This window comes from Miscanthus floridulus, chromosome 7 (assembly GCF_019320115.1).
Source record: "Miscanthus floridulus cultivar M001 chromosome 7, ASM1932011v1, whole genome shotgun sequence".
NCBI classification, from domain to species: domain Eukaryota; kingdom Viridiplantae; phylum Streptophyta; class Magnoliopsida; order Poales; family Poaceae; genus Miscanthus; species Miscanthus floridulus.
This window is the reverse complement of record NC_089586.1, coordinates 112,089,709-112,112,229: the sequence shown is the minus strand read 5'-3', so window position 1 is coordinate 112,112,229 and position 22,521 is coordinate 112,089,709. Positions and strand designations below refer to the sequence as shown.

Sequence of the window (22,521 nt, the reverse complement as noted above, 5' to 3'; positions counted from 1 at the left end):
AATCTTTATAATTTTCTCTATAATTTTGGTTAAACTTGAGATGTTTTAACTCTCCAAGAAAGTTGGAATGAAAAGAGTATATGAAACATGATGTTTCTATATATTATCTTATGAATTAGCCCTTGTTTAGTTTCACCCCAAAATCCCAAAAAGTGCTACAGTACATATCACATCGAATGTTTACGGCTCGTGTATGGAGCATTAAATATAGACGAAAAATAAAACTAATTGCACAGTTTGGTGGGAAATTGCGAGACGGACGTTTTGAGCCTAATTAGTCCATATTTGAACACTAATTGTCAAATAAAAGCGAAAGTGCTACAGTAGCCCCAAATTCCAACTTCCTGGAACTAAACACACTCTTATTCTACAGCACGGGAAATATGCGTTCTAACTGTCCACTCTACTTTTGAAAAAAAAAATTCTTTCTGGTTTTGAAAAGAGGTGGAGCGTGTGTGGAAAAAAAAACTGAACGCCTACCGGCACATGCGCGACCGCACACGAAGCCACTCATGATGTTAGACCCACACGAAAAGGTATTTCCTATGTTTCAAATTATAAGTGGTTTGACTTTTCGAGATAATAACTTTTACTATGTATCTAGACATGGGCCATGTTTGGTTCTCTAGTCCATGGACTAAAAGTTTTAGTCCACTTTAGTCCATGAACTAAAAGTGAACTAAAGTGGTGTTTGATTTCTTGAACTAAAATGGACTAAAGTGGAGAGAGATCAATAAATGAGAGGCATGGGTGTCCCCAACACCTTTTAGTCCAGTTTTATGGACTAAAGGACTAAAGGATTTTAGTCCACTTTTAGTCCAAGTGTTTGGCTGTTTAGTCCAACTAAAGTGCAGATTTTAGTCAAAAATGCTTTAGTACATGGGAACCAAACAGGCCCATACTATCTAGATTCTTAACTTTTGCTATTTATCTACAAAAAGACAAAATGACTAATAATTTGGAACAGATGGAGTAGAAATCACACAAAATCTAAAAAAATAGAAAATCAAACTACAAATTCAAAGTATATCAAGGAAAAGGCATCAACAATATCTTAACTCAGACTAATGCATTCTCTATGTTTCTTCCCATTATGGCCCCGTTCACTTCGCTGAAAAAACAAGCCGAAACACTGTTCCGGCTGATTTGTTGTGAGAGAAAATATTATTCCGACTGAAAAAACAAGCTGAAAAAGACGGATTACAAGAGAAACGAACATGACCTATATCTCCTCTCCGAATTCTTCCTATATCGTTTCTTGTTGGTATGATATGCAGAAGTTGGATCTCATAGCATTTAATTGCAACACTGATGTGATCTTAATATGTTCTTGGCCTTTGGATTGCTGGTTCCTTCACATCATTATCCAACCTGTAGGATTGTAGGAAAGAACATTAGTTGACATTAAAGCTTCAGTTAAAGTGAACTAAGAATCTGAATAATGGTTTATGTTGTGTTAGGAACCTGCTTTATGTTGTGACTTTCATTATATCATAGAAGCAGGCCCGTACCTATGATTTGAAAGACCCTGAACGAAACGCATGATATGGCCCTAAAATTATATAAGAAAATAATATAATAAAAGCATATTTTTGCTTAATTATAAAGCTTCAAATATACGTTGTTCTTACCATACTAAGAACATATCAAATCTTAATGATAAAACAATACAAAAAGTACTTAGGCAACCAACTGACCTTATGTTCTATTGAAAATTATTATTCTCTTAGTATTCTTTGAAATAAAGTCTTCAATTATATCTTCCGTTATATTTTCATGACCATAATCAAACCTCCTATTTCTAGAAGATATGATGCAAATTTCGAAATCTCCTCTGGAATCCCTGATTATAATGCAATTTTTTAGACTAATTTGCTTTTTAAGATACAAACGTAAACAATTGGGGATGAAAGCCGTGTGCATACCGAGCTGCCGACGTGTTGACTCTCGGCGAACGACGGCTTGGCGTCTTGGCGATGGTGGCGTAGTCGCCGCGGTGCCGAACTGCCGACGTCGGCGACTCGGCGTGCTGCAGCTCTAGCAGCGGCTGGTTTGCAGCACACCGGCACAGGAAAATAAAACGTCGTCGGCCAATCTGTACGTATGGGGAAGCTAAGGAGTCACCCAAGCAGGCTGGTGGGCTGACATGGCGGATGGCTTTGGGCCTTACGTTGGGCCAGTGCTCCAATTAACAAGTTATTGATTGCAGGCCTGGTCGCTAATTGCTACTTAGTACTTAATACTTAGTGTAATGTGTAAATTTGTAGTCCCTGTAATTTTGGAGGCCCTGAACAGTCGCACACTTTGCACCTGCTAATGTACGGGCCTGCATAGAAGATATAATAAGAGTTACTGAATCTTACAAAACGCTATGACCCTGTTCGCTTATCTTATAATCTGTCTTTTTCGGCTTGTTTTTTTAAATTGAAACAGTATTTTTCTCTCACAATAAATCAACCGAAACAGTGTTTTGTCTTGTTTTTTTAGCGAAGTGAACGGGGCTATATAGAAACCTGCTGGTTCCATATATCTTATGAATTGTACTACAACTTTGGTGTCCTGGAAACATACGATTCGATACCCATCATACTTTCAGAAATAAATTAATTAACTTTCTATTTTTGGAAAGACATGGGGCATAAGCTGGAAAAAAGTCGTGCTCCTGCAGGTGAACGTGCGACCGCATGCTAGCGAGCGACATTGGGCCAACACAAAAAAGCACATGAGTATTCTATTCCCTAGCCAATTGTCTTATGACATTGGGTCCACACAAAAAAGCACATGTCGCAAGTTGTGTGCCTCCGGGCTGCGCGACCGTGGACAGACAAGTGCCGCGCATGACGTTAGACGCACACGAAAAAAACACGTAGGTATTCAAAATCCCCATACGTAACCCATATCAGATATAGAAATCACACAATATCCAGAAACTCACAGTAATCTTGATGTTTCAAATAAACATATTCAGACAAGTATATTGAGGCAAAAGTATCAACAGTACCCTAAATTAGAAATGCATTTTCTATGTTTCTTCGTTCATATCTCCTCCCCAAATTTTCCCTGTCTCGTTTCTTGATGGTACTTGATCTAATAGCAGGAGTTGGATCTCATAGCATTTAATTGCAACATTGATGTGACCTTAACATGTTCTTGACCTTTGAACTATTGGTTCCTTCACATCATTGTCCTACATGTAGAAAAGAACATTAGTTGATATTAGAGCTATGACTAAAGTGGATTGGGAATCTAGCACTAGAACTTCCAATAATATTTGCTTCTTATGAACTGTACTACAACGTGAGCATGCGGGAAACACGAGAGGACGAGGATGCATACGGCGTTCTTTTCATTTTTTTTTTTTGAGAGAGGAGCGTGTGGCTTCTTGCAGGTAGAGTGGTGCAGGCCGTTTTGGGCCTTGGCCCATACAGTGTTTGATTTAGCCCTGGTTTTTGTTAAATAATATTTTAAATATAGTTTACTGCTTTAATCATGACCAATGTTAAAAATAATCGATGTTAGATTGTCAATTAGCTGTTTTTTATTTATCATGTATAAGGGCAGTATGGACATTTGATATCTTTCATCTATTTAAAAAAACAAGAGCCGTTTTGCCAAACCTTTTTTAGAAGGGTTTTGGGTTTTTCAGAGAATCTACTTCTTCAGAGGAGCCAAAGCTGAAGTTATTTTTGGAGGAGCCCGAGCCCTGCCAAACAGGTCCTAAATTTTCTTTCTTTCTAGCTACTGTAGTTGCTGAGTCTGTGTTGTAGAGCAAAGGCTTCCGATCAACCCTGCATGTAATTTTTTTAGGCATGTCCAAGAGGAAAATATGTGGTAGAAACCACATACTAAATGGAAACATGAAAAACAATTCAAAAAATATATTGTGGTCGTTTTTTTTTGAAATTTGATATATCCATGGTGCTTACAAATATGTACTCATGTGCAAAAGTTGGGATACAAACTCAAACTATAAAAACTCAGACAAAAATGACAGATTTTATATGCACATGCAGCTGAAATTTGTTATTTTTGTATGTTTTTTTCTCTTCAAAAGCATGTATGTGTCCCGGCTTTTGCATGTGAGTATATATTTGTAAGTACTACGGATATTACCAAATTTCATTTTTTTAGTAACCAAAGTATATTTTTAAATTGATTTTTATGTTTCTACCTAGTATGTTGTTTTCACCACATATTTTGCCATGTCAAATGCAGAATCATGCAGTACAGAGCAGCCCTGCTAGTAGCACTTGTACAGAGCAACCCTGCTAGTTGCACTTGTATGAATTATTGGCGTGGACTTGTGAAGTTCAGTCGAGTGGATACGTGGATTCCTGTGAGGTGAGCCCATGAGATCTCAGAAAAAAGGATACGTAGTTAGCATGTGCTGTGCTGAAAAAGTTACAAGTTGGCTTGAAATATCGAGGCCGCATCGAAATTTCAGAAGAGAGCCACACTCCAAACAATTGGTGTGGATCTCTTTCAGTTCAGAGCAGCAGCTAGCAAAGAGCATTGCACAAGAATTTAGAGATAAGGTAGCCATCAATTCGTTGCTAACAGGGATTTGCAAAGAGAAGCATGTGGTGATGCAGCCACTGACAACAAGAGTCCGTGATGCTAGCGAATTAGTCTTTCTGTTGATCATCAGATCGGCCGCAAGGCAGCTGAATACAGGGTGCAGTAACATGTATTTCATATGTGTTAGAGAGCACACAAGAATCATCTCGTGAAGATAAGAATCGGAGCATATAGATGAGTTCTACTCACCACACGTTCTTTCTCACATTTTTTGTTTCTTAGGCCAACATCTAAGGCGTACTTTACTGGCCTGAGAGGCTCTCCACTGAAAAGAGTTCAGCAGCAAACACGTACCAGAGACCCTCTGAGTAATCAAAATAAGTGTCTAGTAGCATGACAGGGCAGCAGTCACTTCTAGATTTAGTTTGATAATATTTCATAATTAGTTGATGTCGTTCCTTCAAATAATTAGTTGATGTCTGCAAAGTTTCTGTGGCACGGGTCTTCAAATATGTATCAAATGTAAGGTGCAAATCTGAGACTAGTGCCCAGCTATGTACATAACCTGTTCATGCTTGCAGAGTTGCATAACAAACGCCAAAGGGCACTATTGATGTGCCTTTCAGACTTTCTTTGTGCTTTTTTTATTAAGTATAGTACATGCATGCAAGTATAATCATGTGATGGCTAGAGATGCAAGGAGATATTTTTTTCTTCTTCTTTTGATGTGCCAAATATCCCAGTCATACCCCATCAGTTCAGAAAACTAGAAAAGAGAGAAGCTGCTGCTGAGAAGTGAGAGCATTGCGCAAATATGTCTGTCAGTGCTAGATGCAACGCAGCAAGCTTCTCAAGGGCTCCTCCAAATTCAGTATAGATAGTTATTATCAACGCTGGAATGCGTAGAACAAGCAGGCCAACACGATCCTCATGAGAACCGTGTACTGTATTCATATTAGTATGTATTTGGACTTTGGACTTGGAGTCCTTTTTATGCAAGTGATATGGCATTGGTATGCAGCCCGCTAGGTTGGTGTTCGTATTAAAACCTTGGTGGCTTGCTCTGATGAGTGCACACGCATGCATGCTGCTATTGCTGCGGAATTTTATTTATTTTTAATCTTTTTTAAACAATATTTTAATACTAATTTAAAAAAACAAATACTTGCAAATCTGGTCCTTTTGGTCGCGCCAGCGCCGCTGACGCGACTACACCACTTTGTCGCGCCACATGCGCTGGCGCTACAAGGGGCGCCACGGTGGCACGCATCGTTGACCGGAGCTGGCGTGGCGGGTCGTGGGCCTCGCCCAGTTGCGCCAGCGACTCAGGCGCGACAGAGCTATCGCGCCAGGTGGGCTGGCGCGATAAGCCCATATAAAGGCCGCGGCCTAGCTCCTTTTTCCTTCCTCTCTTCTCTCTCCCTTCACTCTGGACGAGGTCGAGGTGAGTTCATGTTCCAGTGTTCTCTCTCTTCTCTTGCTCCCATGCTTCCATCCTTTATTTGCCTTTGATCAAGTTTGCATTTGCATTTCAGGTTTGAACCCTCTCGTGTATGAGATATGATTCCCTCACCTCAGTTGTTTTTTTGTGTTTAGTTGATGTTTATATACTGCTGTAGTTTACACTGCTGTGTGCAAAACTGACTTTTATTTGGTTGAATGAAAGTTGCTTTGGCTAATCACGTCTAATATATTATGGTTCATGTTGTACTTGTTAAACTTTTATGATTTTTGTGATTGATTTTGGTTGCCAGTGCATTAGGGCTTGAGTGCACTGGTTTAGATAGCAGTATGGGTTGGACGGTTGATACTAAACTTTCTTAGAAGTGTGTGATTTGAAGTTTTTTTGTGGTGATTAGATGTATTTACATTAAATAAGTTTGTTTTAGGGTTTGGCTTCATGGGTTTACATTATTAGAGAGATGATTGAGATAAAAATTATTGTTGAACTGTGTAATAGTATTGGTTCATATCTTTGCCTTGTTGAACTACTTTGTAATAGGTTCAATGGCAGTTCAAAATAACAACCAATTCGTGCACCATCCGAAGGACCATGGTGGTATCGGTCCTTTCCTACCAGCAGAGCCAGCATCGTTGTGTTACTATGGGTTACCGGCATTTGTGAAGCAGTCAATGCATCCTATGTCAGCTGGGCGTGCTTTCTACTGTTGCCAACTTAAGAGACGTCCCCCGACACTTGATGCCTACCTAGAGGGATGCATCTTTTATTAGTGGATTAATGACGATGAAATGTTCGATTCGTTGATTATGTTGTTTCCTTATGACCCCTGAAAGAGTGTTCCATATTCAGAATTTGTTCGTGGGGTTTCGCCGCCACTGAACCCTCCGAAAATGACAAAGGCGGAGAAGGTTGACGCTACTTTGCGTCGTCTAGCCAATCCTCCTAGATGCCATTGTGGAGTGTCGACGAGACTAACTACTCCCAGCCAACATGGAGCATTCACTACCTTCTATCACTATGGATTGCTAGATTATGTGAGTTCTCATGAAAGCAATCTATCTCTAAGCTTGTGTGTGTTTTGCACATACAATGTTACACTTGGAACATGTGTTTTTTGCAAAGAGGATTCCCATCTTGTGACTTTGAGGAGTACAACTATGGACCCAAATCGCACTGGCCTTCTGAGTATGAATTTGTGGAGTTTCAAGAAGGCATTAAGCGATGGCCATGCACAAAGATGCCGGACCGTAAGTGCAAGTGTGGCATCAAGGCTCGCGAAGGAGTTGTTCCGTCTGAGCTAGGATACAGATACTACTGTGGCAATGCTTATGGAGGGCCGTCTGAGTTATGGGCGAGTTGACTGAACCAGTGAAGTTACTACATGAACATAGGCCACCGGTTTGTTTGTTCATTGCTTTGTGTTTGCTTAGGTGGGAAGGACATGCGATTGGGAGGACTTCACTGGTCGTGGAGAGTTAGTGGAGAGGCTGAAGATACATTCACCTCTCGATAAAGGCTAGAAGCGTTGGATGCGGGAGGAGAAGCAGATGGAGGTGAGGATGAGGTACGGGGTAAAGATGCCATCATGGAAGACCCATAACAGGATTTTAGAGGACTTTCCTCGAGTGACCGGTCGACCCCTGAACTATTACAATAGCGAGGACGAGTTGATGAGCTTCTGACGACGAAACAAGGAGGCCTGTGACTTTAAGGAGGTCGAGGATGCAAGGGAGATGGCCTTTTTTCACAGGCATATCTGTCGCTTATGTGAGTAATTGATTTCAAAATTTGTTTGGACTTGTGCATCTTCTTACAATTGTTGGCAATGAGACATTGTTTCCTTCTTGTAGTCCCCAATGATGCACCGAACGACGGCCATATCCCCGCACCTATGGAGGAGGACGATGACGATGACGATGACGATGACCATGACCATGACCATGACGATGACGAGGACGAGGACGATGAGTAGTGTTTCCTCTCAACTGATGCCTACAAGGTGTAGTACATATTTTGCAAATGCCAATAGTTTTGGCATTACGTACGTCTTGTAAATGGTAGATGGAGGGCTGGTACGATAGCGCTGCTTCTTTTATGCAAAGGCAGCAAGATCCGTACATATTTTGCAAATGACCTAGGGTTACCATTTGGTAGTACTTGTTCATGGTAGATGGAAGACTAGTGTTAGTAGTAGTGCTTGTATATGCTAGATGGAACACTTATGTAGATGATGATGATGATGACCTTCGAACAATGCTTCGAACTCCTTATCGTGTGTAATGCTTCGAACTCGTTATGATATGACTCATTATGGTGTGTAATGCGAACAATGTTTTGAAACCATGAAGAAAATACAATGTCAATAAGTTATGAAATAATGGACTTAGGAAACGGTTTCACAAAAATAGCGTCACTTGGAGAAAATGGCCAAGCAATTGTGTCTGGAAAAAAAACCATGAAGACAATGTCAATAAGTTATGAAATGGTGGACTTAGGAAATTGTTTCACGAAAATAGCGTCACTCGGAGGAAATGGCCAAAAATTTTGTGTTTGGAAGAAAAACATGAAGATAATTCAATTTTAAGGACGTATATTTCGAAAACATTCATGAAAGCTAGACTTGGAGGTAATGGCCGAAGCAAACAGATTTCCAGGACTGTCGCGCCAGCCAAAGTGGCCCGCCTGCTCCCTCTGGTGCCGCTCCCCTGCCGCACGAGGGAAAGGGAGAGAGAGGGTAGCAGGAGTAGCCGCTCAACTCGCCGGCGAAGCGGGCTCAGATGGCTGGGGCGGCCGGGGACGTGGGGTGGCGGCGGTGGTGGCACAGTGCCAAGGAGCGCGGAGTGAAGGAGAGGGAGAGTGAGAGAGAAAGAAAAATGAATCGGGCCAACCATGTCGTATATGACCCTGTCGCGCCAGCCTACTTGGGCCCCGTTCGCTGGTCTGAATTTTGGCTGAAACTGGCTGAAAACACTGTTCCGGCTGAATTGTTGTGAGAGAAAAACACTGTTCCGGCTGAAAAAACAAGCCGAACAAGCCAAATTTAAGACAAGCGAACGGGGCCTTGGTGCGACAACCCTATCGCGCCGGAGTCGCTGGCGCGACAAGGAGGGCCTCCAGACCGCCACGTCAGCTCCGGTCAACGATGCGTGCCACCGTGGCACCCCTTGTCGCGCCAACGCATGTGGCGCGACAAAAAAGGTCACATTTGCAAATAATTTTTTTTAGGATTAGTATTAAAATATTGTTTAAAAAGGATTAAAAAAAAGCGAAGCATGTCTGCGACGTCAGCGTCCATGCTCTAAAGATTTACTGCATACTGGTACACATCAAGTATCCCAGGTAATGGTCTAGTAGATTATTTACATCTTTTTTAACTGAGGTAGAAACACTGCCACACACACCGGAGCAGGAAGTCAGAAGTATTGTAAAGTATGCGTTGGGAAACAACGCAATTGCTTGGATGGTAACTGGCCTTTTCAATCGCCAGCGACGACGATTCCATGCATCATGCATGCGTACCCTATCGGCCTATCCCCATGAGTATATACACGGACACGTCCCATTTTCAAAAGATCGAATTTTTTTTGAAGTGATGCAAAAAAGTAACTTCCTTCGAAATACCGAAGATACGATCCCATAATATCCGGCATCAACGTACGTCGTCAAAAGCGAAAATTTAGGCACGCACGTTTGAAATGTACTCCGCGCGTACCACTAGGACGTAGTACGTAGGAGTAGGTTGAACCAAGCACGTACGTACAGTATATCTCTGACACCGTGACACAATGGCGTACGATGATACAACAACAACAGTGGTACCCGATTCATCCATTTTCACGTTCCATCTTTCGCGTGTGACAACTCGGCCACGCACGCAGACGACGACGGAGCAGTACTTCACAGAATGCCCCGCCACTTGTCATCGTCCCTTGCCTTGCCGATGCCGTGGCTCGGTAGACGGCTTGCTACCCTGGTCAACACATCATAGCCTCCTATTTAAACGGCACACACTAGCCAGTAGCCACCACTCCATTCAGCACGAGCAATAACCCTAGCTAGCTTCAGGTAGCGAGAGCGAGCGAGCCAATGGACTCCAGCTTCCTCCCTGCCGGCGCGGAGAATGGCTCGGCGGCGGGCGGCGCCAACAACGGCGTCGCTCCGCAGGCGGCGCCGCTGATCCGCGAGCAGGACCGGCTGATGCCGATCGCGAACGTGATCCGCATCATGCGGCGCGTGCTGCCGGCGCATGCCAAGATCTCGGACGACGCCAAGGAGACGATCCAGGAGTGCGTGTCCGAGTACATCAGCTTCATCACGGGGGAGGCCAACGAGCGGTGCCAGCGGGAGCAGCGCAAGACCATCACCGCCGAGGACGTGCTGTGGGCCATGAGCCGCCTCGGCTTCGACGACTACGTCGAGCCGCTCAGCGTCTACCTCCACCGCTACCGGGAGTTCGAGTTCGAGGGCGAGGCGCGGGGCGTCGGGCTCGCCCAGGGCGCCCCTCCGCGCGGCGGCGGCGACCACCCCCACCTCCTCAAGTCCCGCGGGTCCGGCTCCGGAGCCGCCATGCTACCGCACCACCACCACGATATGCAGATGCACGCCGCCATGTACGGTGGCGCCGTGCCCCCGGCGCCGGGGCCTCCGCACCACGGCGGGTTCCTCATGCCGCACCCACAGGGCGGCAGCCAGTACCTGCCTTACCCCTACGAGCCCACGTACGGCGGCGAGCACGCCATGGCCGCGTACTACGGAGGGGCCGCCGCGTACGCGCCAGGCAACGGCGGCGGGAGCGGCGACGGCAGTGGCAGCAGCGGCGGGAGCGCGTCGCACACACCGCTGGGCAGCGGCGGCTTCGAGCACCCGCACCCGTTCGCGTTCAAGTAGAGTTCGTTCAGCAAGTCATCGTCGATCTGCTGATGAGGATCTGCTGATGAGCTCCTGTACGCATGCATGTATCGGGCGCATGCGGGTCCTAATGTGTGCACTGCTATTTTAAGTTCTGTCCCCGGCTAGCAGCTTATTTTCCTTAAAATATCAGTCTCTAGTTTTTCTTAGTGGTAGTATTGTTCCATGCTTGTCAGTATGTAGTATTATGTTCGGTAACCATCGATGAAATTATTTCCTGCATGCTTTCAGATTGACTGTTCGTGTTTCTTCTGCAGTTCTGCTGCTAGCTATTCGCGCAATTATATTGTTGATTACTGTATCGTTTATTGGAAAATAAAGTACGTACAATAGTCTTCTGGAGGCTTGGAGCTAGCGGATTGTTTGTTGTACTACACTACGTAGCTGGCTAAAGTGTTTAAGGGTATATCTAAAACAACTAATAACAGAGCTATAGCGGGATATAACGGCTAAATTATATATGAACACAAATAGCCTATAGCCACAGCTATAGCGGGAGATTAAAAACAATGGTAGATACCAATATACCATACGTACGGTGGTACGGCAGCCGTATATGCGTCGTTTGAGTGTGATGCATGGTTGCCTACTTGCCTTCGTTGTCGCTGCTGCTATAGCCAATAGCCTGTGTAGGTGACGTGTTCGTGGCTTCCGACGGGAGGAAACGCGACTGCCGGCGGCGCATGTTCTAGACTCTGGACTACGTGAAAACGCCATGGGCTGGGACACCCTTGCGGGCGTGGGCGTGGGCGTGTGTCCAAGTTCCACGGGCCACGGCCAGCCGGTTGGCTTGCGCCGTTGCGCGCCAGCCGCCAGGCGTTCCAGTCGCGTGCGCGGCTGCATGCAGCGAGGCGCCCGCGACAAGTGCCGGCAATCGCGCAGCTTCCGCTGTAATTCTGCCGGCCATGCGTGTCCATGTTCAGTGCTGTTTAGTTTCTAAAATTTTGCAAATTTTTTTAAGATTTCTCGTCACATCAAATCTTTAGACACATGCATGAAACATTAAATATAAATAAAAAATAAACTAATTACATAGGTTAGACGAAATTCACGAGACGAATCTTTTAAGTCTAATTAGATTATGATTGAACACTAATTGCCAAATAACAACAAAAATGCTACAATACTATTTTCCAAAATATTTCGCCAACTAAAAAAAGGCCAATGTTCTCTCGTCCAACAACACACCGTCTTATTTTGGATCTAATTCCTACGTGGAGGCTCGCTACTTTAATGTATCGGCAGGTCTTCGTTCCGTTTCCCCTGCTCCAGTGCATGCCCTGCTCGCTGCCGCTTCGGGAACTGAATACCGCAGCTCGCCTTTTTTTTGTGAGCTCTCTCTCTCTCACTCCTCTCACACTCTGCAAGTCTGCATGTAGCTCCTTCCCTGTGCCCATCTCTCTACTGTACGCACGACCGCGTGAGGTCAGGTCTATTTTTGTTGCGGCACGGCTGCACGTACAGCCTGCGTCTGCGCGCGTGACGGGGTGTCTCCTAAACTTTATTGGTCGTCTCGTCGGATGTTTCACCGCATGTTGAAGTATTAAATATAGACTAATTATGAAACTAATTATATAGTTTGTGACTAATTTGCGAGACAAATCTTTTAAACCTAATTAGTTCATGACTTAACAATATGGTGTTACAGTGACGGATTAATTAGGTTTAATAAATTCGTCTTATGGAGGACTGACGAATTCTATAATAAATTTTTTATTAGTATCCGAACACCTCATGCGATATCTCATGTGACACCTCGTCAAATTCAGTCGTGGTATCCAAACCGTAGGTACAGCGGCAGGCCGCAGCACCCTACGCCGTGCCAAATGTTACTATACACAGTACGAAGAGCTTGGTTCCATCGTGGGCTCGTACGTTTGATTGTCAAATCTCGGAGTACCTTTCATTCAATCTTTTTTGAGACAACCAATTCATTCTATATTTTTTGAGACACGTTCTTCTGATACTGCAACGAACTACACATTCTTCTGAAAAGATGAATGACACCACCGGCCACCAGGTTGCGAGACGTTGAACGCACTGTACTAAAATGTGGCCAGTTCAAAATACACAACAAAAATTATTTTAAAATACATGAATACCAGAGAAAACGGCAAAACGCACAAGAAATCCAAAACCAATGCGGTTATGCAAAACGGTGACAAACGTGAGGTCCCCGCCACCGTTGTTTGATTCCTTGGCCTGCTTTTACTAAGAAGATCAGTTCAGAGTACAACAGAAATTATTTAAAATACATGGAATACCAGAGAACGCTCAAAATTCCAAAATCGATGCTGTTGTGAAAAATAGTGACAAAGTAGTGGTGGTGTTCACTGTTCATCAGTCCCCGCCAACGTTGTTTGATTCCTTGGCCTGCTCAGTCTGGAGCCTGGCGTCCCCGTCTGATGTCGCCTCTGCCACGGTGCCAGAGGAGTGATCCCCAGCTTCGCCGTTTTCAAGTCTAACACACTGCCTCTTGTTGGAGACATCCGTTTCTTCCTCTTCTAGCTCTTCGTCCACATCATCGTCCACCTCATCGAATCCCTTGTTCAGGTCTTCCTCAGAATGGTCTCCATCTGCATCCCCTTCGGCGGCACCACCATTGTCATCCAAGCTTCCTTTGTCCCCATCATCTCCAGTTTCAGCTTCTCCTCGCTTCCTTTGTGGAATCACATGGAAGAATGCCGTCTTCCAGTCCCCTGTTTCCACAAACTTTAACATTATCTCAAACACTTGGTTAACTGTAAGAACCTGCATGATTATTGATACACAAGAGATCAATAGTCTTAGTACAAACTACTCCAGAGAGATCAGATATTCTAATGCCAACAACTTCTTCATGAATAAAAGTAACAATTGAGATAACTAGATATCCAGACAGTTCAATGTAACTAATCTGACAACTTGTGGCAGTACCTTATAACAAGCACAAGTATAAATACATTGCTCTCACTTGTCCAGTGTTCATTCAAGTCTGAATACTCAGAATTTCAGCAAAAGGCACAACCATGGTAACTTTTCCTCTCTCTCTCTCTCTCTCTCTCTCTCTCTCTCTCTCTCTCTCTCTCTCTCTCTCTCTCTCTTTTGAAATGTTCCATATTTTAATGTGTTGTCAGACAATGCCTCATAACAAAGGAGTCTGTAAAGTACAGAAGACACCACCACAATCTATTTACATATTGGAACATTTCAAAGGCATATAATGGGTACAGAGACAAATTTGAAACAGAAGGTGATGCTTTCAGACACAAGGTTATTGAAAGTCGAGTAGTTTTTTTCCCCGTGTGAAAGGTAGAAACAGATATACACTCACCTGAGAACTTGACATTTTTAGGTAATTTCCAATAGGAAGTTTTGCAGATTGAATTCCCTGCTCAGCTGACTTTTTCAGCGTTATGCCCTTCCATCTATTTCGATCCACCAGGCCACCAATGATGTATATTTTCGACACGTCTAGATCATCAAGCACTGTCTCAGCATCTGCTGTAAGATACACAAGGTTTTCTTTACGATCTTCAAATGCTTCAATATAAGGCTTGGCCTCCTTTCAATGATCCACTTATCATACCCAGGAATTCTCTGAAGATGGGTCGCCATTTCTCCACTGCAACCTGTCAACCACAGGTGAGCTGGGTTTGCAGATCTCCCATTCACTGCATAGCAGTACATAATCTGTAACACACATCAGTTCATTTGTAAAATATTTTCTCAAGGTAATATTAAATTTTGTGCATGCAGAAGATATGGAGCAGGAGCTTGACAGAGATATTTTACAACGATATGTAATGCAGACATAGGAACTAGTGCCCTTCTCACAAACTTGCTGTAAAAAACTCAAGAGAAAAATATGGGCACAGGGCCTCTAAGAATGGCATTGGATATGGCCACAAACTCACTAATTAGTACAAATGACATTAGGTGTGGTTTTGTAAACCAATGGTGCAGTTCTCTAGCAAGTCTGCACTTTGTAGTCCGTTTACACTTTACAGCCTTTGCACAAACATTTCAATATAACGAGTTTAACAAAAGGGCATCAGTTCAATGAGTCTTGGTTACTTAGTTTACCAATATATGAGATCTTTCAAACACATTTAGTAGATAGTTCATAATTCCATATATCAAGATCGGCCAGTCGCTTCACATAAACTACTCAGTTATAGGAGAATCATACAGACTACTGATTGCCATACAACGTTTCATTGAGTTCAGACTTCAGAACATACTAACAAGAGAACGGCAATTTCACCTGCTGCGTGAGGCTGTGAATATCGTTGGGCCGCATAAGGTCCGCGAACTCGAGGTCCAGCACCACCTTCTGGCCCGCGCCCTCGGCCGCGCGCCTGAGCCGGTCAGCTCGCGCCCCGCGCTCCTCCGCCCGGCGGCCCACCCGCTCGCACCGCGTCTCCCGCCGCGCCGCCACCATCTCGGCCCGGGCCTCATCCTACGGCGCGGCGGCGAGAGCGTCCTCCCACTCACGCCTCCGCCGCTCTACGTCGGCGCGCCGGCGCTCCTTCTCCGCCGCCTTCCGGGCAGCCTTACGTTCCGCCTGCCGCTCCTGCTTCTTCCTCGCGCTCTTCGAGAGCTCCGGGGGCTTGCCCCCGTCTTCCGCTGCCAGCGTGGCTTGCTCGGTCTCCGCGTCGTCGGCCATCTCAACGCACCGCCGCCGCCGGAGCAGCCTCTGGGTTTGTAGAAGGTTTTCTGGGTTTCGTCGTTTCGACTGAGGCCCCGTTTAGTTCCACACAAAAGCCAAAAATTTTTGCCACATCGAATCTTGCGGCACATGGAGTACTAAATATAGACGAAAAAAAAACTAATTACACAGTTGGATGAGAAATCGTGAGACGAAACTTTCGAACCTAATTAATCCATAATTAGACACTAATTGCCAAATACAAACGAAAGTGTTATAGTGGCCAAAAACCCAAAATTTTTTTTTATCTAAACGCGCCCTGAGAGAGGCGACTTGACCGAAATAACCTTTGGCGGTTTTTTGGAAACCCGTGTTCTCGCGGAGATTATGACATTCAGATGGACTGGGTTAAATGCGCGACCCGTCGCGCTAATGCACGAGCGCGCGATACCCCGCAGCCCCCAGCATGCTACAACGAGACCACAGCTCCCAGACACTTTCCCTTCTCAGTTTGTGGTCCCAAGCGCAAAAGGCTAGCGCACGATGCTCTAATCCAGCTCCGTGCTGCATGTGTATTTTCTTTGAATTTCTATAATTTTTGAACGAAGTATCCGTTTTTAATTCCGTATACACGGGTTCACTAACATATGTTTCAAAAAAAATTATTTTAATAGTAATTTATGTGTAATATACGTGCTACAAGATTTATCAAAGGAGTTACTACAATATAATACTAAAGTTGCTACTCCAAAAATATAGTAAAGTTGTTACATAGTATGCACAAGTTGGGGACAAAAAATATCAAAGATGTTATACCAGGTAATACTATAGTTATACAATTTGAGGGGCAAATTATTAAAATAAACATGCATAAGCTGCCAACTCGGAGGCAAGTTATTATAACTTGCTCAAATCAGCTCCTCCTTTCCGCTCGAATCTACCGGCAACCATCCTCACTCCATCGATCCAAATCTGCTCCTTCTCTCCGTCAACTTGCTCCTCCTCCTCGCACTAAAACACATGAATGTAGGCAATAATGAAATTGACAGCCAGAAAATTAACTGAAATTGACAAAAAGGACTAAAAACTAAAGTAGAAAAAATGAAAAAATACTGCAAAATAAAAGGGAACTAAAATTACCTTAAAATGAAATTGACAAATAGAAACAAAAAACAAAAGTAGACGAAATGAAAAATAAATAAATAATTGAAACATAAAACTGAAACTAAAAAAACCAGAAACTGATTGAAATTGACAACTCTAAAACTAAAATTACAATGAAATAAAACTGAAATTGACCACCATGAAAACAAACTGAAATTAAAAAAAAACTAAAGAACACAAAATGAAAAATGAAACAAAAAACTAATATATAGGAATTAGGAAGGCATTTGAACCTAAAAGTGTGACTAAAAAATGAAATTCAAAACTCATTCAACTAAAATTAAAAGAAACAATTAAATGGAAAAAACAAATATGTGCGACTTAGGAAGACATTCAAACCTGAAACGGAAACTGAAACACATAAACTGATGAAATGAAACGCATAACTCATTAAACTGAAAGGGAGACTCAAAAAATGAAACTCATAACTCATTAAACAGAGACTAAAAGAAAAAATGAAACAAAAAAACTAATATATAGGATTTAGGAAAGCATTTGAACCTGAAAGGAAAAGTGAAACAAAAAAAGTGAAGAAATGAAACTCATAACTCATTAAACTAAAAGGGTGAATGAAAAGATTAAACTCATAAGTCATTATACTGAAACTAAAAGAAAAAATAAAATAAAAATTGTGACTCTAGGTTAAACATATTCTTGCATCACCAGACCACATGGCAGCATATGAAAAACATTGTAGCAGTCCCAAAAAACGACAAGCTGCCAACTGAGGACACACTATAACCTTTGAGCCACCAACCCGGAATCGAAAAGCCCGCTAAACTAGCTAGGACCCTTAATCAGTATGGGTGTGGTAGCACTCTGAGTCAGCGCACGGATGAATGATTATGGTATAATGTAGCTTAACTATTAATATAAATTGCTACACACTTAATACATAAGTAGCTATTATATATACAATATAAATTGCTAGTATATAAAAATTATTTTTAAACATAGGCATTGCAGGTCTACTTTTTTAGATCCCATAATACGACATAAGGAGCACAATATCGCAAACAAAATTAAATATGAACATCCTATTTTAAAAATAGGTGAATGGCCTCAGATAAATATTGCGAAAAGTTATCGTATTTTTAGAACAGACAACAGCCCAATGAAAAGCTTCCTGGGCTGGGCTGGGCTAGGCTAGCACATGTTTAGTTCACCCAAAATCCAAACTTTGGCACTATGCAAAAAGAAGATTCCCCGTCACATTAAACTTGCGGTACATGCATGGAGTAATAAATGTTGACGAAATCAAAAACTAATTGCACAATTTGGTTGTACTTTGCGAGACGAACGTTTTGAGCCTAATTAGTCAACGATTGGACAATTAGTACCGAATACAAACGAAATACTACAGTGCGCTACAGTATGAACAGTGTTTTCGGTGGCGGGCAACTAAACACGGCCATGATATTAATTTTGTGCACGTGTACTGGCCCTATTTAAGCTCACGTGATGATCCATGATTACGTGCATGTAAAAGCCTATGGGCCAGCTCACAAAAATTGAAAAGGCCGCGGGCGACAGGGGTCGCTCGCTCGACAGCGAGCGCGGCGCTCGCAATAACATTTGCGATTCAGATCCCCCCGTCTTCTTCATCCCGGAAGCATCGCTACACTTTTTTTCGTCAGAGGAGAATAAGAGGAAGCAGATCACTAGTAAGGAAAACAGCCCAAACTTCCTTGTAAAAGCGGCCCACCCAAAAGAAAGTTGAGCCCAACTATGCAATGCGTGCGGTTTGCTTCGCACAATTGACTGGCCTTAACTTCAGTTTTTCAAAAAAAAAAAAAGACTGGCCTTAACTTCAGAGTCACATACTGAGCCCGGCGGTAACTAAAAATCGAGGCTGAAACCTGAACTGCCACGCACGAATCTCTCCGCCGCGGGCTCTTACCAAGTCAAGCGGCAATCTCGGGCCGTCCACACGGGAGCCGGGAAGCTCCAATCAACGGCTCCAGGAGATCGAAGCAACGTCTCTTCTCTCCACGACTCCAACAACCCCGAGCATTTCGCACGCACGTACGCAGTCCACCACGCACTCCACCCTCCTCTTTCGCCGGCGCCTCTCCCTTCCGATCCGTCTATCCAGGTCTATATAAAACACCCTGCCCCACGCACTGGTCAGTGCTCACACGCCGCAACCTTCACTTTCTCTAGAGCTGCAGCATTCGTCCATTCGGCGAAGCTATGATCCGATCGCGTAGGGCTCCATCGATCCGCTGCATGCCAATGGAGGCCACCCTCCACTTCGTCGCCGTGTTCGCGTTCTCCTTCGCCGTCCTCGTGGCGTCGGTGTCGTCGCTGCCGCCGGCGGTGTTCACAGTCGGCGACGAGCGCGGGTGGACGGTGCCGGCGAATGGCACCGAGACGTACAACCACTGGGCCAGGAGGAACCGCGTCCAAGTCGGCGACGTCCTGAGTAATAATAAGCACACTTGGTTATTCAATCATTCATTTATTCTTGTACCGTGCCTGTAGCCTCTCTCTCTACTTTTCCGATATAATGCGCGTGTTTGATCGATGTCGCGTCGCCGGCTCGCCGCCGCGCGTTCGCGTACGTGGTCTGGTGCATGCAGGTTTCAAGTACGCCAACGACTCGGTGCTGCTGGTGTCCCACGACGACTACAAGCAGTGCAGCACGGAGACGCCGCTGAGCCGGTTCTCGAGCGGCGACACCAAGTTCAAGCTCGACCGCTACGGCCCCCTCTACTTCGTCAGCGGCGTCGCCGGCCACTGCGAGGCGGGGCAGCGGATGATCGTGCGGGTCAGGGCCCCCACCGCACTGTACGGCGCCCCCGCGGCGGCGCCGGGGATGCCGCCGACCGTCAGTGGCAGAGGCGGCGCGCCCAGGCCCAGCCCGGTCTCCTCACCCGCCGTGCCGTCGGTCGGCTCCGGTTCCGCTTCCACTGCTCCCACGCCGAGCCCGAGCCCGCTGCCGCAGGCCAGCGGTGCGTCTAGGCGCGTGCTTGGCGTCGTGTCGTCCGTTGCAGTAGGGCTTCTGGTCTTGGTTGCCAGTGCCATCACCCTGTCCGTGGTGGTTTGAACTTTGAACTTAGACGTGTGCTTTCTGTTGGTTCTTGATCCATACTTATAGTGACGTCGGTTTAGGAAGTAATGTTAGCTTTTCATTCAAGATCTAGGTGAAGTACGTCTCGGTTAGAATTGGTAGGGGCCACTGGCCAGTCGCATGCTTGTTAGGTGAAAGAACTTGTGTAATTCAATAAATGATGATTAATCTACAGTTGTCATCAACTTAATTTATTTTGTTGTGCAACCTGCGACGTAGATTTGCACCCGGAATCCCGGATTGAGCTGTTCAATTTCAGTTTTATTGGCAAATTGGCACAGGTACTACTGCATGTTACACCTCCCTAGCCACCACCGTTGGGGAGACATACGAAAAAGGAAACAGAAATATTAGCACTTGCACGTTGGGGGCAGCACGTTGGGGGCATTCTTCTGAGGCTTTCGTATTTTATCTTCTTCTTTTTTATCTTGTGCAAAAGGGCATCATAAGAGCCTGATTGGTTGTTTGTATTTATATATAACTGTTGGTGATACCCATAACCCATATTCAAACCCTACCTATCCATCCAGGTTGATAGTGAGATCAAATTTGAACAAATGACATTGCTACGTGACAATAAAAATACCGTCAAGATAGCCACCAATCCGATTCAACATTCAAGAACCAAGCATAGGATATCCTCCATCACTTCATAAGAGTGTTTGATGATTATTATTTTTAATGAGAATAATCATATGTGACAAGGCCAATATGAAGATATATTTATTCGTCGCGTATTATAACAAGACCATTTATTCACGTCGTCGAGCTTATAGCTTATGAGCCCCACTTGTTAAATATTGGAACGTATGTTTGCCTCTGAGATATTAATGATTATAAAATATATATATAATAATAAGTCTTGGAGATATTAAGAGATTTTGGTGTCTGTGCGTTATTTTTCATAGCTTGTTAATTAGAGTCCAGATCCAGGAGCTAGTTATCAAGAGGTCAAGTCTTGGAGAGAATCGTGCAAGTTGTTGGAGATAGGATTCTAATCCATCCGAATTAACAGATGCTTGACTGTCTTTGCGACTGATCTCCTGCCTCTTCCCTATATAAAGCACCCTGGCCAACCGGATGGGCACTCTGCCTGCTCGTTTCGTCGTAAACGATCGTGGATTATTTACTGCGACTGGTTGGCTGGTTTGGTGTGAGAGAAAAATAATGTTTCAGCTTATAATTCACGATCGTATAGCCCAGCCGTTCGGACTGAAACCACCGTCCGATGATTTCCCGCGCACCCATAACCCGTCTACCCCGCACTCACGTCGCCTGGCACGATGCCGATTTTCTTGGATAGAACCCGCTTATTCGGCTGGCTGGCTGGCTGGGCTGGTGCTGGCCAGCCCACTCACGCGGGCACTGTTCACATGAACAATGTCTTCCAGTCAGAATAATATTTTTCTCTCACAACAATCCAGCCGGAACAGTATTTTTGCTTATTTTTTAGGCCAGCCGAACAGCTCATAAATACTATATGAACACTCAAAAAAATCGTGGAACATCTCATTTATACTATGTGAACATTCTAAAATATATCATAGAACATCACATGTATACTTCGAGAATATTATGCGTATATCACATAATATACAAACGCGGTTGGTGCGATCTCGCAAGACTTCAAGCCCCTCCGATGTACAACTCTTGTGCTCGCAAGCACGGGGTGGCAAGAGGTATGCAAACCTCACTAAACACTAGGCATACACCTAGAGCAAGCGCATAAGCGGTGGTCTAATCAACCTAAGCACTTCGTAAAGCACCTACGCTAATCACCTGATGAAACACTAAGCACTATACAAGTGGAGATCACTAGAATGGTGTATCAACACCCTTGGTATGTTTCCTCAGCTCCACTACTCAAATGGCCGGTTGGGGGTTGTATTTATAAGCCCCACTGAGAAAGTAGCCGTTGGGGTCGAACTCCCGCGAAACTGCTACTGACCGGACGCTGAATCGTCCTGATCGGACGCGTCCGGTCGTCCCGACTGTTGCAGCCACGAACCACCGATCGAACGCTGCCAGCGTCCGGTCGCCTGCCACCGGACGCGTTCGGTCGCAGTTTCGCGCGCCTGGAACCTCTCTGTACTCGATCGGACGCTGATGCCATGCGTCCAGTCGGTTGCCGCCAGCGTCCAGTCTAGCGTCCGGTCGCCTGTCTGCTGAGCCACCGGTCCAGCGTCCGGTCCAGAGTCCGGTCGCCTCTGCGAGCTCGTTTCTTCGTGATCTTGCGTACGGCTTGGTTTCAATCTTCATGCTTGGACTTTGCTTGATATCTTGGGTCTTCACTTGTGCTTCTAAGGTCTTGCTTGAGGTGTTGATCATCGGATCATCACGTCGCCTTCGTCCAAGTCACGTCTTGCACCCTATTAGACTACAAAACAAACACTTGCAAATTCATTAGTCCAATTTGGTTGTGTTGGTCATCAAACACCGAAATCCAAAGTAAATGGGTCAAGGGTCCATTTTCCTTACAATCTTCCCCTTTTTGGTGATTGATGCCAACACGACCAAAGCAAGCAAATAACAAAATTTTTAATTTAAAAACTATCTACTTGCTAGGATGCAATGCAAGGGGCAAGGTTTTATGATGCTAAGAGATACTACATGAAAGACTATGATACCAATTGAAGACCTAGCTTGCCCTTGCAAATGTCTCCATGTGGCATTATGGATTAAAGTCTTGCTTCTTATAAATTCTCCTCCTTACTTAGACTTAATCCATAATCCACTATCCTCCCTTTCTCGAACCATTATCATTTG

General features: G+C 44.5%; 2 protein-coding genes and 1 pseudogene across 2 annotated transcripts; 2 read left to right on the top strand and 1 right to left on the bottom strand.

Annotated features, from left to right (window-relative positions):
* The first annotated feature begins 10,066 nt into the window (after window positions 1-10,066).
* Window positions 10,067-10,867, top strand: LOC136467589 (nuclear transcription factor Y subunit B-3-like). The gene has a single exon (XM_066466347.1). The coding sequence runs from the start codon at window positions 10,067-10,069 to the stop codon at window positions 10,865-10,867; it is 801 nt and encodes a 266-aa protein (XP_066322444.1).
* Window positions 10,868-13,081: 2,214 nt separating this feature from the next.
* Window positions 13,082-15,536, bottom strand: LOC136467588 (tRNA (guanine(9)-N1)-methyltransferase-like; annotated as a pseudogene).
* A 3,268-nt stretch (window positions 15,537-18,804) lies between these two features.
* Window positions 18,805-19,949, top strand: LOC136467590 (early nodulin-like protein 21). The gene is made up of 2 exons (XM_066466348.1): window positions 18,805-19,107; window positions 19,265-19,949. The coding sequence occupies exons 1-2, from the start codon at window positions 18,876-18,878 to the stop codon at window positions 19,729-19,731; spliced, it is 699 nt and encodes a 232-aa protein (XP_066322445.1). The 5' UTR covers window positions 18,805-18,875; the 3' UTR covers window positions 19,732-19,949.
* Window positions 19,950-22,521: the final 2,572 nt, after the last annotated feature.

Bases quoted from the DNA above. Each gene is read 5' to 3' on its own strand.
- LOC136467589 (XM_066466347.1), top strand. From the start codon at position 10,067: ATGGACTCCAGCTTCCTCCCTGCCGGCGCGGAGAATGGCTCGGCGGCG.
- LOC136467590 (XM_066466348.1), top strand. From the start codon at position 18,876: ATGATCCGATCGCGTAGGGCTCCATCGATCCGCTGCATGCCAATGGAG. The intron at 19,108-19,264 runs GTAATAATAAGC...TGGTGCATGCAG, and splicing joins CCAAGTCGGCGACGTCCTGA to GTTTCAAGTACGCCAACGAC.